This window comes from Panthera onca, chromosome B2 (genome assembly GCF_046562875.1).
Source record: "Panthera onca isolate mPanOnc1 chromosome B2, mPanOnc1 haplotype 2, whole genome shotgun sequence".
NCBI lineage: Eukaryota > Metazoa > Chordata > Mammalia > Carnivora > Felidae > Panthera > Panthera onca.
Window position 1 is genome coordinate 130,824,042 of NC_138343.1, and position 15,019 is coordinate 130,839,060.

The 15,019-nt window shown below is 36.9% G+C and overlaps 1 protein-coding gene across 2 annotated transcripts in view; it reads right to left on the reverse strand.

The window, feature by feature from the left end:
* SHPRH (SNF2 histone linker PHD RING helicase) overlaps positions 1-15,019 on the reverse strand; it is a 95,335-nt gene that overhangs the window by 37,152 nt on the left and 43,164 nt on the right. For both annotated transcript variants that reach the window (XM_081795780.1, XM_078447423.2), the window contains 8 exons: positions 14,336-14,424; positions 12,168-12,260; positions 9,724-9,831; positions 8,024-8,166; positions 4,317-4,490; positions 3,780-3,842; positions 2,343-2,568; positions 183-326 (listed from right to left, as the gene is read on the reverse strand). In XM_081795780.1, the coding sequence (XP_081651906.1) occupies positions 183-326; positions 2,343-2,568; positions 3,780-3,842; positions 4,317-4,490; positions 8,024-8,166; positions 9,724-9,831; positions 12,168-12,260; positions 14,336-14,424 (1,040 nt within the window). The remainder of the gene's footprint in view (positions 1-182; positions 327-2,342; positions 2,569-3,779; positions 3,843-4,316; positions 4,491-8,023; positions 8,167-9,723; positions 9,832-12,167; positions 12,261-14,335; positions 14,425-15,019) is intronic.

Here is a 15,019-nt window from a genome sequence, read left to right on the forward strand (position 1 = left end):
TATTTCTCTCCTTGTCTATTTTAACCTACAAAACCAATCACTTTTATATGGTTTAAACTAAGAGCAGAGATTAAACACATTCTTAAAGAAGAGATCACTGCCTTGACTCTCTCTTCTATGGGCCTTGGATTTTTGTGACACTTATTGGCTGTGCTCTTTTCTGTGATTTACTTGCAAATTACCTCATGTGGTTCAATGATATGAAGAACAGGTGGGTTGGGCTTTGGCTCCCTAGGATGACGCACTCTCAGTCGTTCTGTAGCCATTGCAAGTTCATCAATAGCAGATACACGATTCCTTAGAGCCATCCAATATTCATGAAGCAACTGAAAGAAAACAAGAAGACAGTGGTATTTAATGCACATAATTAAGATTGGTTAAAACCACCGAAAAGTGCCATGATCAAAAGTCTTCAGTGAAGTCTAAGACATACACATTTTTTCGTTAAGTTGTGTCTAAGACACAAGCAATTTTGGGGCCATTTTTTAAGATGAGGACATATGACGGAATAACCTCCATAGGCCACAGAATAATATGGTGTCTTTAGAATCTTAGAAACAGAACACCCAAAGATACCTTGGTGGCACCATAGATCTTCGTAGGTCATTGTAAGCCTGGTGGAATCTTTATTTTTTTAAGAAATATTTTCATTATAAACTATTTCACATTTTCAAAATCATATATTATATATGTATATACATACATGTGTGTGTGTGTGTGTATATATATATATGTATATACATATATACATATGAGATAATGAGACTACTAAAATACACAACTGAGTACTCAACATCCGATTTAAGAAAGAGCAATACCAATGCCTTGGCGAGCCTCTGTGCTCCTCCCCAACTGTATCACTCTTCCCTCACATATTCTTCCCTCATCCCTACAGTGGACTAACCACTGTTCTGAACTGGACTCCCTCTTCTGTACTTTTCACTGGAGCTATACTAATCTACGCATTCTTAATAATTTGGTTATACATTTTTCTCAAATTTATGGAAATGTATCAGTGTAAAATCTTTCATATGCTTTCTTCACTAACATTATGCTTTGAGGTAGACCCCAACTGACGTGCATAACAGTAGCTTATTAATTTGCATTGCTGTACGAGAGTTCAGTCTGCAGTGTTACAGAGAAAAAATTCACAAAGATCTGAGAAAACAGACACAGGAGGTCATCAAAACAAGCGCAGAGGAAAAATGCAGGGGCAACTGGATACTGTACGGAGTACTGTCTTCTTCCAATCACTTGCTGTAATTAACTATGTTAATGTGCTTTTGCATTTAGAATAGTAATGTGAGAAGAAACAATTTAGTATGAATCAATGATTTCAACTATAAAGGTATTATCCCCCAATTTATCAAATATATGAAATGATACTACAGACCACATATTTTCTCTTTCTGGATAGAAATTATTATCTTGCTTTAAAAGTCAAGACCTTCAGATTTTTAAAGAAATATATAAAAGGAATTATAATATTATAAATAAAACTGTTCTTTCATTTCCTCACAGATTTCACCTTCAAAGCAGGATAATGGATAACAAATCCAAATATAAAGAATAATTCAAAATCAACGAATTTTGGAATCTCATTTCAAGCAAAGTTGTAATATGATAAAATTATCAAAATATAAACATAAAGGGTCACTTTCTACTTTATCAACTGCAATGGTTTCCAGTGGTGTAGGGTGAGAAATATTTACTGTGTTCTTCAACCTTCGAAATTATTGGTGTTTGGTTATTACTCACAGGGCAAAAGCAAAACAAAACAGCAAAAACAAACAAAACTCTACTTTCACAGAATTGCAGTGTAAGATCAAGCTAAGAAGAATGAAACACTTTCACAGCTAAATTAAAAGGCTTCATATCAATTTCATTAAAAAAAAAATTTTTTTTTAACGTTTATTTATTTTTGAGACAGAGAGAGACAGAGCATGAACAGGGGAGAGGCAGAGAGAGAGGGAGACACAGAATCTGAAACAGGCTCCAGGCTCTGAGCTGTCAGCACAGAGCCTGACGCGGGGCTCGAACTCACGGACCGCGAGATCGTGACCTGAGCTGAAGTCGGACGCTTTACCGACCGAGCTACCCAGGCGCCCCTCAATTTCATTTTAATAATGACTTTCTTTTAGTAATTTAATATATAGAAGTTCCTTATTTGTTCAGTACTATTGTATTTATTATTCTTCATAACAACCATTACATTTTAGGGAAAGAGAAATTATGATACCTCAAGTCTCTAAAGCAGATTTTTAAAAACTGAAGAGAGAAAAATAGTAATAATATAAAGAAGAAAAATTCTTAATATTGGAAAAAATATTAAAATACTATACCTTATATTCTTTTTTCCATGCTTCAAAAAGATCCATTGAAGTACTTCCTTCATCAATGAATTCAACATCAAATCTATGTGATTTTGCAAATGATAGCAATGCTTTCATAGATCGCTCTGTCTCACTTACTGCCCACAAACCCCGGCTGGTGGTGGGTATTCGATCATCCACCAGTCCTTCTTCATCTTCTATCATCTCCTCAAATATTGCAGTCTGGCCTTTGACTCTGAAAACAAAGGAGAACAAAACAACAGTAACTACTGTCAGTGGGTAACAAGCATGGTAAAAGTCCTACTGGCAGAGCCAATCGAGTAGCAAGGTCAGTAACTTTTCATCAATAACTTTCAATATCATGTCTACAAGATCATGCCTTCAAGTCTTTGGAAAACTGCAGCAATTCTGAAAACGCTGGAGGCATAATAATAAATTTGTCCAGTGTCTTGACCAGCAGTCTGACATCATAAAAAACGGCTATAAAGTTCAGGCTAAAATCTAGCTATGAGAATTACCATAATATAAAACACAAACTACCACCACCACCAACCATGGAAAAACAAACACAACAAAATGATAAAATGATCTCAAGGTACACTGTTGATCTGTTTATTTAAGGTGACCAGAACTTAGCCTTTTCTCAATTTCTGTTTGTAAAATAGGAATAATTTTGCTATACCATAGCTATTATGAGTCACTGGGTACCTTAATCCTTGACACGGGATGAAAACTTCAAATTTGTGTTGGAGAAAGTATATTGAAAACTAACCTTTTATAGAACTCCTACCATGTACTATGCTAAGCAATTATGTGCATTTTAAAATTTAATATTCATAAACAACTCAATGAGGTAAGTGTTGTTTTTATTATCATTTCATGAATGAGGATACTGAGGTTTAGAGAGGTAATCCGCCCACAATAGTGGGGAGGGATCTGAGTTACAATGTGTTGGACTTGAGAATCTGTCACTCCTCTAAACTGTCCCTCCATTACACATTATTAGATGACATGAGTATTTGGAAATAACTTTTTAAAAAAAAAATTTTTTTTTTTTAACGTTTATTTATTTTTGAGACAGAGAGAGACAGAGCATGAACAGGGGAGGGGCAGAGAGAGACGGAGACACAGAATCTGAAACAGGCTCCAGGCTCTGAGCTGTCAGCACAGAGCCCGACACGGGGCTCGAACTCACGGACCATGAGATCATGACCTGAGCCGAAGTCGGACGCTTAACCGACCGAGCCACCCAGGCGCCCCTGGAAATAACTTTTATGTAAGTAAAACTGAGCATGTTAAATGATCACATGCCAAAGTTCACTGAATTGATGTAATTAAAGAAAAAAAAAAACACAGGAAGGTTCCATGAGGAAAACACAGTCTTATAAATCGAAACACCAAGTCTTATAATGGTTTCACTTTCCTGATGGTAATCAGAGAACTCACGTGTGGGAAAACAGCTTTGATTCATACTCTGTGAACAATTCATCCGCCTTACAAAAGACACAACTGAAAAAGAAAAAAAATGATCAGAGAGATACTTGCAAACATAACAACAAGGTAATTTCTAAAAGAGGCTTATTAGTATTTTATATTTCACTTTTTCTTTACAACAAATAGGCCATTTAAGAAAAAAAATTACAGAAGCGCCTGGGTGCCCTAGTCGGTTAAGAGTCCGACTTAGCTCAGGTCATGATCTCGCAGTCGAGCTTCAGATTCTGTGTCTCCCTCTCTCTCTGCCTGCGCCCCCCTCCCCCCACCCCGTCTCTCTCTCAAAAATAAACGTTAAAAAATATTACATAGTTTTCAGTATGTGATTCTTGAGAATTTTTTAAAAAGTACATTAATAATACATCTCTTTCCACTTTTGTCTGAGTTTAAATGAAGAAACTTTTATTAGATGAGCCACTGTTCCTTCTCTCAGAAGAACGCTAGCATAATGGAGTGATGCCATTTCACTGCATGACCTCTCCTGTCACCTACCAGTTGAGAGGAAGTCTGGTTGGTCGGAGGTGGCAGATTGTTGCTGATTCAATAACATTACGAGATGGAGGTCCCTCCAGGTTTTTTACAGCTTCTCTTACTAGCTTCTGGAATTTATTCAGCTCTTCCATTTGTGTTGTAAGTAAGAACTGAAGACCTCTGCAGTCATGGAACCTGATTCACATCACCAGCATCACCACACAAGGCAAACAAAAGAACAATGGGTCAATTTCCTCGAATTCACAAAATGATCATCAAGTAAAGTGTCAAAGAAATTGTGCAACATTCTACGTAGCCTACCTTAAGTGAATTTACTTTAGTAGTATGTTCAATCTACTAGGAGACAAGGTATAACAACATTGGGTTATTTACTGTAAAAGATACCAAAATTCCGATAGTCCCTGTCCTCAGGACCTAAAACAGAGTCTGCAAAAATCTGTCTCTGGCTCAGGTGTCTTTGAAAGACCAAGATTGCCACATTTTTTTCTTTTTTAATGCTGATTTACTACAAATGTCCCTCCTGAAATTCTTGTTTTATATATGGAGAGGGAATTATAGGATGAAAAATAAAGAGAAAAATTGAAAAGAAAAACCGCCAAGAGTTCTATTCCTTGCTACAAAGAGTTTACAAATACGTACACACATATATATGTGATATGTGTATATATGTATGTTATCACATATATTTATATTATTTACATACATATACATTTTATTAAGCATTCACTATATGATGTCAGGCACTTTGCCAAGCTCTTTCCCTATATAATCTCAACAGATACTATTGTGCTCATGTTATGGATGAAGCCTAATGAATCAAAATGATTTAATTAAAGTTAAAAGTTATCATGTAGCAGTTAGGAGTTAAACCCAAACACAATGCTCTTAACTGTTTTTAATAAACTGAGTAAAATGTGCTAAGGAAAGAAATGTATGGGTGTGTATGAATGGGTTTACGAAACAAGAAAGAAAGCCTAGAATAATAAATCAGAAAATGAAAATACAAATGGGATTTGTTGGCTTAAGAGTATATCCTTCTCGAGGGGCGCCTGGGTGGCGCAGTCGGTTAAGCATCCGACTTCAGCCAGGTCACGATCTCGCGGTCTGTGAGTTCGAGCCCCGCATCAGGCTCTGGGCTGATGGCTCGGAGCCTGGAGCCTGTTTCCGATTCTGTGTCTCCCTCTCTCTCTGCCCCTCCCCCGTTCATGCTCTGTCTCTCTCTGTCCCAAAAATAAATTAAAAAAAAAAAAAAAAAAAAAAAGTTGAAAAAAAGAGTATATCCTTCTCCTTCCTAAAATGCCATAGACACTTTTCTCCAAATTGTTCAAAAGAGTCCACTCTCCTTTCTGAAGGCTTCCTCAGTATTTTACAACACTAATCAATATTTCTTTCTGTCCATGAAGTTTGTTGAGAATATCATTCATATTCGTCCTTTGTCATCTTCAAGTTTTTACACATACTCATATTTCTCAAATTGTTCACGGGTTGGTCTTCTCATTAAGATAATATTTAGAAGATAAGAATTAGATCGTATCTTTAAAAAATATGTAATACTGGGGCGCCTGGGTGGCTCAGTTGGTTTAGAGTCAGACTTCAGCTCAGGTCATGATCTCAGAGTTTGTGAGTTTGAGCCCCGCATCAAGCTCTGTGCTGACAGCTCAGAGCCTGGAGCCTGCTTTGGATGCTGTGTCTCCTTCTCTCTCTGTCCCTCCCCCACTCACACTCTGTCTCACAAAAATGAATGTTAAAAACAAAATTAAAAAAAAATTTTTTTAAATATGTAATAGACACAGAACAGGTGCTCAATAATTTCTAAAAGAATTTGCACAGGGATACAAGAACACAATTAGGTTAGGTATCAGTATTATTCACAAATTATGCGACTAGGGACTAAAAAATGATCACAGATCAGCATTTAACAGTGTTAGCAATATTCTCTCTCGTAAATCCTTTAAGTTAAAAAGAACACATAATAATAACATTATACTAAATGGTATGCACTGTTTTAAGTATGCAAGCACCTTGCAGATATTAATTTACTAATCCTCACGATTATGCTGTGTGGTTTTATAGATGAGGAAACTAAGGCACAAAGAGCTTAAATAACTTTCCCAAGGTCACAGAGCTAGTACGTGGGGGAGTTGGGATATGAACACAGGCACCCTGACTCAAGAATCCACCTGTGCTCTTAATCACTAAAATTTTCCTTTCCTAAGAAGTGTTAAGAAACAAACATGGATAATTTGGCTTCTGAGACTCTGATCTCACTGAAAAACACAGCAGCAGTGCTAAAATAATCTTTGAATGTATATTTAATATAGAAAATATTAACTCACCTAGAGGTAATGTAAGTTATACTTTTAAAAATTTTTAAATTTTATTTCCAGTATAGTTAGCATACAGTATAAGTTACACATTTGGAAGTGTTTTCTTACTTTCTATTGACATCTAATGTTTCTGAGAAAAATGTGTAATAAATGGTATGTTTTACATTACCTATAGGTCCCATTATAGCCCTGGGACCTACTTTTAACAGGACTATGTTCACATATACAAGAATTTGCAACTTTTAAATAGTTTCTATGTGACTTAAGAAAAAAACCTTCAAAATAATTTTAATATTTTCTTATCAGCTAATTCCACAATGCTGGCAGAACACATTAGCATACAGCTCTAAAACTGGATAAAATGAATCACGACTTAAATGACAACTTATCCTGGAATGGTGACTCTTGGGTTTAAGAGAGAAAAACGAAGTGCACTAAAGAGTATAATGTCCTGCATATATCTTAGAAATGAAGCCTTCAAGTTCTGTATGGTGAAAAGGAGGATGACTGTACCTCTGAATTAGTAATGGCACATGGAAAATGTAGTAGACATTTGGAAGGGCTTTTAAAAGAGTAAAAGAAAACACTTTAAAATGTTTTAAAGATATTCTTATGCTGAAAACTAACACTAATCCCAAGGCTGACCTTATACTGGGATATGATCTGAGAAGCAATAAAAGATCCTCTCTCTTTCCCCTCCCTAGAATCAATAGTCCTGCCACAACATCTCAATTCCTCACATTAGAACGACATTCCTTTGGGTTAAACCACTGAATTATTTTTGAAAAAAAAAAACAAAAAAAAAACCAAAAAAAAAAAACTTTGGTCTTTGGAAAGAATTATTCACCATTTCTACATCAAGAGCAATAATCCAACTTACCTACAAAAACTCTGAAGAATGGTGAGCGTTGATGAGAAGAGAGAAAGATGGGGGAGACCGCAGGAAACTCTAGAACACAAAACCTGGGCCCCTCTGGTGCTATGATGGTTATTAGTCTGTGGGGCTGAGTTACACAGTGGAAGCATGAATGCCTCACCTCAATTCTCCAAAACAAAGTCTTATTTCAAGACTTTGCTTAGAGTTGGCTTTGGGTGTGTCCAATGAAGATACAAAGAATATACTTTAAGTATATTAAAAAAAAAAAAAAAAAAGCACTAAAAGGGGAATATTTTAAGATGACTCATATATAGAAAACAGGTTTCCTTTTTCAGACTTATATCTAACGTTTTAGTTTGAAATCTACTCTTAACAATATGTAAAATCCAGATGTTCATAACCACAGTATGTTCTGATATTTAATTGCACCTCTTAACATCAAATGATCTGAATATTTGGGGTCACTACTCATAAAGTTATTCTATTCTGTACTATTTCCTTACTTCTCTGACATAGAAAGCTTCCCAGTTTGTTGCTTGTAGTGGCTGGTTATTTCATTTCGCACTCGCTGAACAAGTTCCTCGTCAATAGAGAATTCTATCGCTCTGTGGATCACATTCAGCCACCAAGGAGAATTTGAATAAATCTGTAAAAAAGACAACAGCTGATCGGTTCATGTTTTTTCAGTACTATGTTTTTGTTTTTTTAAAATTTTTTTTAACATTTATTTATTTTGGAAAGACAGAGACAGAGCACTAGTGGGGGAGGGGCAGAGAGCGAGAGTGAGAGAGACACAGAATCTGAAGCAGGCTCCAGGCTCTGAGCTGTTAGCAAAGAGCCTGATGTGGGGCTTGCACCCACAAACCGTGAGATCATGACCTGAACCCAAGTCGGACGCTTAACCGACTGAGCCACCCAGGCGTCCCATTACTCACTATGTTTCTATCACTGGGAAAGGTGCTGTGAAAAAAATCAAAGGAAACAATAGCGTGCTACTTTCCAAGGAATTATAAGGAAATATATATAGACTGTATACTCTATATATAATGGGTGTGTACTACCTTTGCATACATAAAGAGAATACCCACCTGTTTCCTGACTACTGTGGATAAATGAGAATTTACTGTATATATACTTGTGTAACAAAGTTGTGCTAACAAAATACATTATCAAAATGAAAACTCAGTATTCACTGTATATATTTGAAAAGGTGGCAGGTCTCTTTCTCAGCATAATAAAGACATCCTGCTAATCCTCAACCAACTGAACTAGATTCTACTCCATAATACTCTGATAACTGGCAAAATTATATGCCTGAATACTAAATAATTAATGCACTAGGAAGAATAAAATGTGGAGTAACTGGTTAGAATAAAAAAGACTGTGTGTTCTGTGTAGACTTCTCTTCAGGCTTGCTACTGATTTCATAAAAAAATTTAGAAATGACAAGTGGCACGTGTTCCATAAGAAAAATACCCATGTTTCTAATGTTCTGACATCTTAAAAGAAAAGATTTTGTAATATATACACTAAGATCAGAAGGAGGTGAGGCGGGGCGCCTGGGTGGCGCAGTCGGTTAAGCGTCCGACTTCAGCCAGGTCACGATCTCGCGGTCCGTGAGTTCGAGCCCCGCGTCAGGCTCTGGGCTGACAGCTCGGAGCCTGGAGCCTCTTTCCGATTCTGTGTCTCCTTCTCTCTCTGCCCCTCCCCCGTTCATGCTCTGTCTCTTTCTGTCCCAAAAAAATAAATAAAAAAACGTTGAAAAAAAAATTAAAAAAAAAAAAAAAAAAAAAAAAAAGAAGGAGGTGAGGCAAGTCTTTCTTCAAAAGACAACTTGTTATCTCACCAGATAAGAGAAAACCCATCAGAGCTTAAAAAAAAAATGAAAGAGAACAACTTCCAAATGGATGATTTATCTACGCATCTGCTCCCATCCAAGTACTAACCAGGCCCGACCCTGCTTAGCTTCCGAGATCAGACGAGATCGGGCGCGTTCAGGGTGGTATGGCCGTAGACTCTACGCATCTACTCAATCAACAAACACTGCTAACAGCAAACATATGTTTATTATGGGATAGGCATCATCCTAGGTGCTAAGAATTCCAAGATGACTAAGAAAGTTCAAGTTCTTCTCCAAAGCAAGACACAACCCGAAACGCTCCCGGAGACAAGCACAGGTGAGGGGAGGCCTTCTGGGACGCACCTTTCTCTGGAGCTCCCGGACGGTCTGCTGCACCGGCTGCACAGCTTGCTGTGCTTCTGCAACTTCCGTGTTACACTTGCTCATGTAATGCTCTCGCAGCTGTTTGGCCTGTGTTGAATCAGGAAACAAATATAAACTTTCATTCCAGGCCTAGAAAAGAATTCAGTATAATGCTGCAAGAACAACGTGGTTATTTTATATATGTAAATTTACTTAACACAGTTTAAGCACAAAGCTTCCAACTATGCTGTCAAGGACATAAAAACCATGCTAGTAATTCCTAGGATATATATGAAAGAGATCACATCTATCTGTAAGTCACAAAATTTAAGAAATCCCAAGGTCTGCTTCCCAAATTTCTATCTAAGTTTTTAACCAGAAAAAAAAAGCCGGGGGGGGGGGTGGGGAATGGGAAGAGCAGTAGTAGTTCAAAATGAGACAAAACAACATTTTAGAATTTGTCTGACTTACTTATTTCAATTTCTTGGAATTACTTCAGCTTAGAAATAACACTTGAGAATATACAGTAACATAGGCGTTGTGGACTAAACTGTGTTCCCTCAAAAACCATACGGTGAAGCCTTAACCCCCAAATTGAAGACAAGGCCCTTTAAGGAGGTAATTAAATTAGTAAATGTAGTTAAATGAGATCATAAAGGTAGAGTCCTAATCCAATATGACTAGCGTCCTTAAGAAAAAAGAAGAAAAAAAGAAGAGACATCACGGATGCAAGCACACACAGGACATGTCGTGTGAGGACACAAATGAAGGCAGCCATCTGCAAGCTGAGGAGAGGGGCCTCAGGAGAAACCACTGCTGCTGACGCTTTGGTCTTGGACTCACAGCCTCCAAAAGGGTGAGAAATAAATTCTTCTTGTTTAAGCCACCTAGCCTGTGGTATTCTGTTAAGGCAGCCCTAGCTGACTAATACAAAAGGATTTAAAAATTCTTCCCCTTTCAACTTTCCCAGGTAAGAAGGATCACATTACTTGCAAGCAAAAGAAATACTGAAAAATTTTGCCCTTATTAATTCCCACTAGGAAACTTATACAGTTCTCTACTCTCTTCCATTTAACTGAAATATTTAACTGGTTCTTGAAACTACTTTATGAAAAAAGAGAGGGGATCAAAGGTGATATGGGATAGTGGGAGGAAAACCAGAAAGACTACTGAACAGGAAATCCAAACGTTTCCACTTAGAAGTGGGTTGAGCCATGTGAAGTTGTCAACACTAGACCCTTGGACTTACAAAGATGGCAATTTCATGAGGTTCCACTGAACAGATACATGTCTTTGGATTAGCCACTTCCCTGGGCTTCTGTTATTTCATTTGCAAGAGCTGGAGGTTGAAGTAGATAATTTCTTGGATCTGTGGTTTTACATTCTATAGGAGTCAGGCAAAACTGATACTATGGTCTCCTTGGAAATATATCTATACAGTGCGATACGCTTTTCTTCTTCTTTCTCTCATGATGCATTTTTCTTGTTCCTGTCACAACCTTCCAATTAATTTCTGTTAAAATTCCTTGGCTATAATTATTTGATCATCACAGCTATCTACCAACAGACTCGACGGCCTCCCAGAGCTTCCTGTCGCTGAAGGCATTTAAGCCAAGAATTCCTGATGTATGTAAGGTGAGACGCCTGCACAGGGAAGATTTCACTCCAAAATCTCCAACACTTAGATTTGCCATCTAACATCAAGAAAGGCCTGTACACACTTCTACAATCTCACTTTGTATTTTAATTCAAATAAAAAAGGTCCCACTTACAGGTTCAATTCATTTCAAAAGTATCTACTACTCTTTTGATTTTAGCTTTGCTGTCTCTGACTTTTAAAAAGGTAAAAATCCATGGGGCCACTAGCATATCAGGCTCATTAACAATTTACAGTGAAACAATCTGTACCATTCTTTCCAATGAAGCAAGACTCACTACAGAAGTAACTTCTTTGAGAGCACACAAGAAACACCACCGAAATACTGAATTTATTTACGCCTAGGTAATACACAGAAAGGTGGAGGAAGTGCAAAACTTTTTATTTTTACTAAACCACATCTTTTGCAGATCTGTCACGAGATCAACAAGGTCTTCCTTCCTTTCCTTCCTTCTTCCCTTTTGCTTTCCATGTGCTGCTGGCTACCAGCAACCTTATCTACAAAAGCAGTTACCATATAACTGCAAGTGGATTACAAGAGAAACAACATGATACGGAGTACTGCAACTGTCTACCATCCAAAATCTCTATGCAATTCTCTACCAACCGAGGCAAAATTTGGAACATAAAAGCAGCAGAAAAAAAATATCATTACTTTTATTTAGATGTGGTATGCCCTAGGAAATGTTAATGAGATGGATTATTAACATTACATGAGATGGATAAATGTTGAGATGGATAAAGTCTGAAAAAAATTCTTTTATAGACTGAATAAAAAATTAATTACCTCTTCTTCAAGTCTGCCATCTCGTAAGGTAGGAGGTATTCCTGGGTGCTTGGCTACCAACAATTCCATCAAGTTATGGGTAGCATGAAGTCTCTACAAACACACAAAAGGCAGTAATTTTGAGAGCCAATGCAGTGGACTCTAAAGGGCGAATCCACTATTAATACAGCATATAGATTACTAACACATTAAGATCAGATCACTGAAAACTTTTCCTCTAACACAATTTGAGCACCAACTTCCTCAGAGAAAACCAAAATCAGTTTCATAGTAAAGGTCTTAGTTCATAATGGCATAAATTTTCTTCATTTAAAAATATGCAGTCTTATGAAATATACCTATGCGTTTAGCAGGATGTCTGATACAGGTACATGTCTTCTATTATACGTGCATATGTCTACATATGGAACTACATACGATTATGCCAAGTAAGTCCAGTAAAGTAGAAAGGCTGACTGCGCAGACTTGACTCCTCTTCTGGGAAATGAGTCTGCATGAACCTACCAATTATATTATGATATTATCATAATGAAATACATAGGAAAACACAGCTGTGACCTAGATCTGTTGAACTGAAGGGCTGGAAAGGGGAGAAGCTGGAGGTAAAGACTATTGGAAGAAGGAGAAAACTGTATCTTTTATCTCTGTATTCAGTATAAACCAGGCTTCTCACTATGATACTGAGTTTGCAGCTGGTTAAAGGCTCCCCCTGGAGTCAAGCAAGGGCTGTGAGAAGAAATAAAGTGAAAGTAATTTCTATCTGTTAACTTGACTCTTTACTTGGGAAGAAAGCTAAGGGCTAAAGAATTATCAGAAAGAGTCCTGGTAACATCTGACTTGGTGCCAGTGATTCGAGACTATAAAGGTTTATTGTGTCTGGCTACAGATTATAGGCCATGGTAGAGATCTTTGTAGAGTTCATCTCTGAAGAGTCACTTCAAATGTCTTAGGTCTTTTCAGCATGGCCACATGAATAATACAATCAGCAACACTATCCGATTTAGTAGCAACAACAAACCTGTAAATAACATTACGGAAACAAAGTGGTAGCAACTCAGCTCCTCTTCTCTGTGTGTGTCTGTGGAAGAGGACTTCTACTGCTTCCTGAACAAGGTGGAGGAGTGGACTGGGAAGAATACCTCTTTCCACCCCCTTCCACATTTTATCCCAAGGGAGCAGAGTGGCTAATCTGACTGATTAGAGCAAAACATTCAGTGGGCCACGGTTTACCAGTAGATGGGATTATTAAGACCAAAAGGAAGAAACAGGCTGATTGATTACTCTTCACTCTTGAACCATCAGGCACACTGGACTTAACTGTCTTCTTGCCCACTTTTCTACTTCTATTTCCTTTATTCAGGAGCATGTTATCTTTGTACTTCTTCCTTCTTCCACGAGGCAAACACGTTTGCTTCTGACCCAAGGTCTGGATTCTATAATCCTTATCCATACAGAAGGCTTGTATTTAATTTTCTCCTCTTTCCCCCCAAACTCTTCCTAATACTCACTGAGGCACATGTGAACATGTGGGTCCCAAGGTCTAGATTCTGAATGATAAAGAAGTCCCATTCGGGACTCAAATCTAAACTTACTAAGTAATAAAAGTAGTCCTTATTTACCATTTAGCTAGAGAGCCTTGTCTATATGACCCACTGGACAGAAATAAGAAAGGGAAGAGATTCAAAATTTAAATAAATGTTGAAATTCAAATATTCAACTCTTCCTAAAAAACCTCTAAAAATTAAATCAGAAGATCAGTGGGAAGGTTTTATTACTAAGTTCCACTGCTTAGTTTACAGCATTTTTCTTCTTTCAGTCAAAACTATGCCACTGTGTTAACATTTATATGCAAAAGTGATAAACCTCACCCCGTTCTTTTAAGCACAAATACTTTTAACCTGTTTTTCTAATGTTGGTTAGATTTATCTAGTCAGCCTTGTGCCAATAATGGCCTGAACATACGGAATAGTAGTGATTTTCAAACTTTCATCTATCTACAAATCACCTTGAGTGCTTATTGTTGAAAGCACTGAATCCAAAACTTCATCCTCAGAGATTATGGCTCAGTCCATCCATTTTGTTACCCTTTATCTTCTTAAATATTCCGAAAAATTATTTTGTAAAAAACCAATGGATGATATACTTGAAATTGTTTAGTTTTTACTCACTTGGAGTGAATCGGTTTTGAGCTTTCCTTTGTGTTCCTCAGATGAACGCAACACTTCTCTGTACAGTTCTGCTGCCACGGCATACTCACCTGATGAATTAAGGTGATTTAAAGCACAAGAAAGTCATCTATTTCGCTCCCAATGTGATCTGGTTATCTAGTATCTGAAAAGATCTACTATAAAAATGTAACAATGATTAAAACTCACTACTTTTTAAAGAAAAGAAACTTCACTTAATATGAACGTCCCAATAAAAAAGCTGACGATAGCTACTCTTGTTCACTCCATTGCAGAGAACACCAATCAGAAATATTTATGTTTTAAAATTATACTGAAAAACAAACTAAATTAACTTTCAATTTAGACAAATGATTTTCCTCTTACTAAAGTTAAAGGGTGCCAATTAGTAGTCATTTTGATGTTTGAAATTAAGGATAAATTTATAAATATTCAAAACACTATGATCAACCTATACATAATTCTCAGATAAATCATATATTCTTAATAGGTATTATTCTTCTTGGTGGCCAAATAAATGATTTGCAATGAAAAACCACATTTCCAAAACTTAAGGATTCTTTCCATTTCTGGTCACATGAATCTCAATCAGTCTGAAATTAATGATTTTTTAAATTATTCATAACTAGCAACTCACTCAAATAAAGTAACTTAAAAGTATCAAGT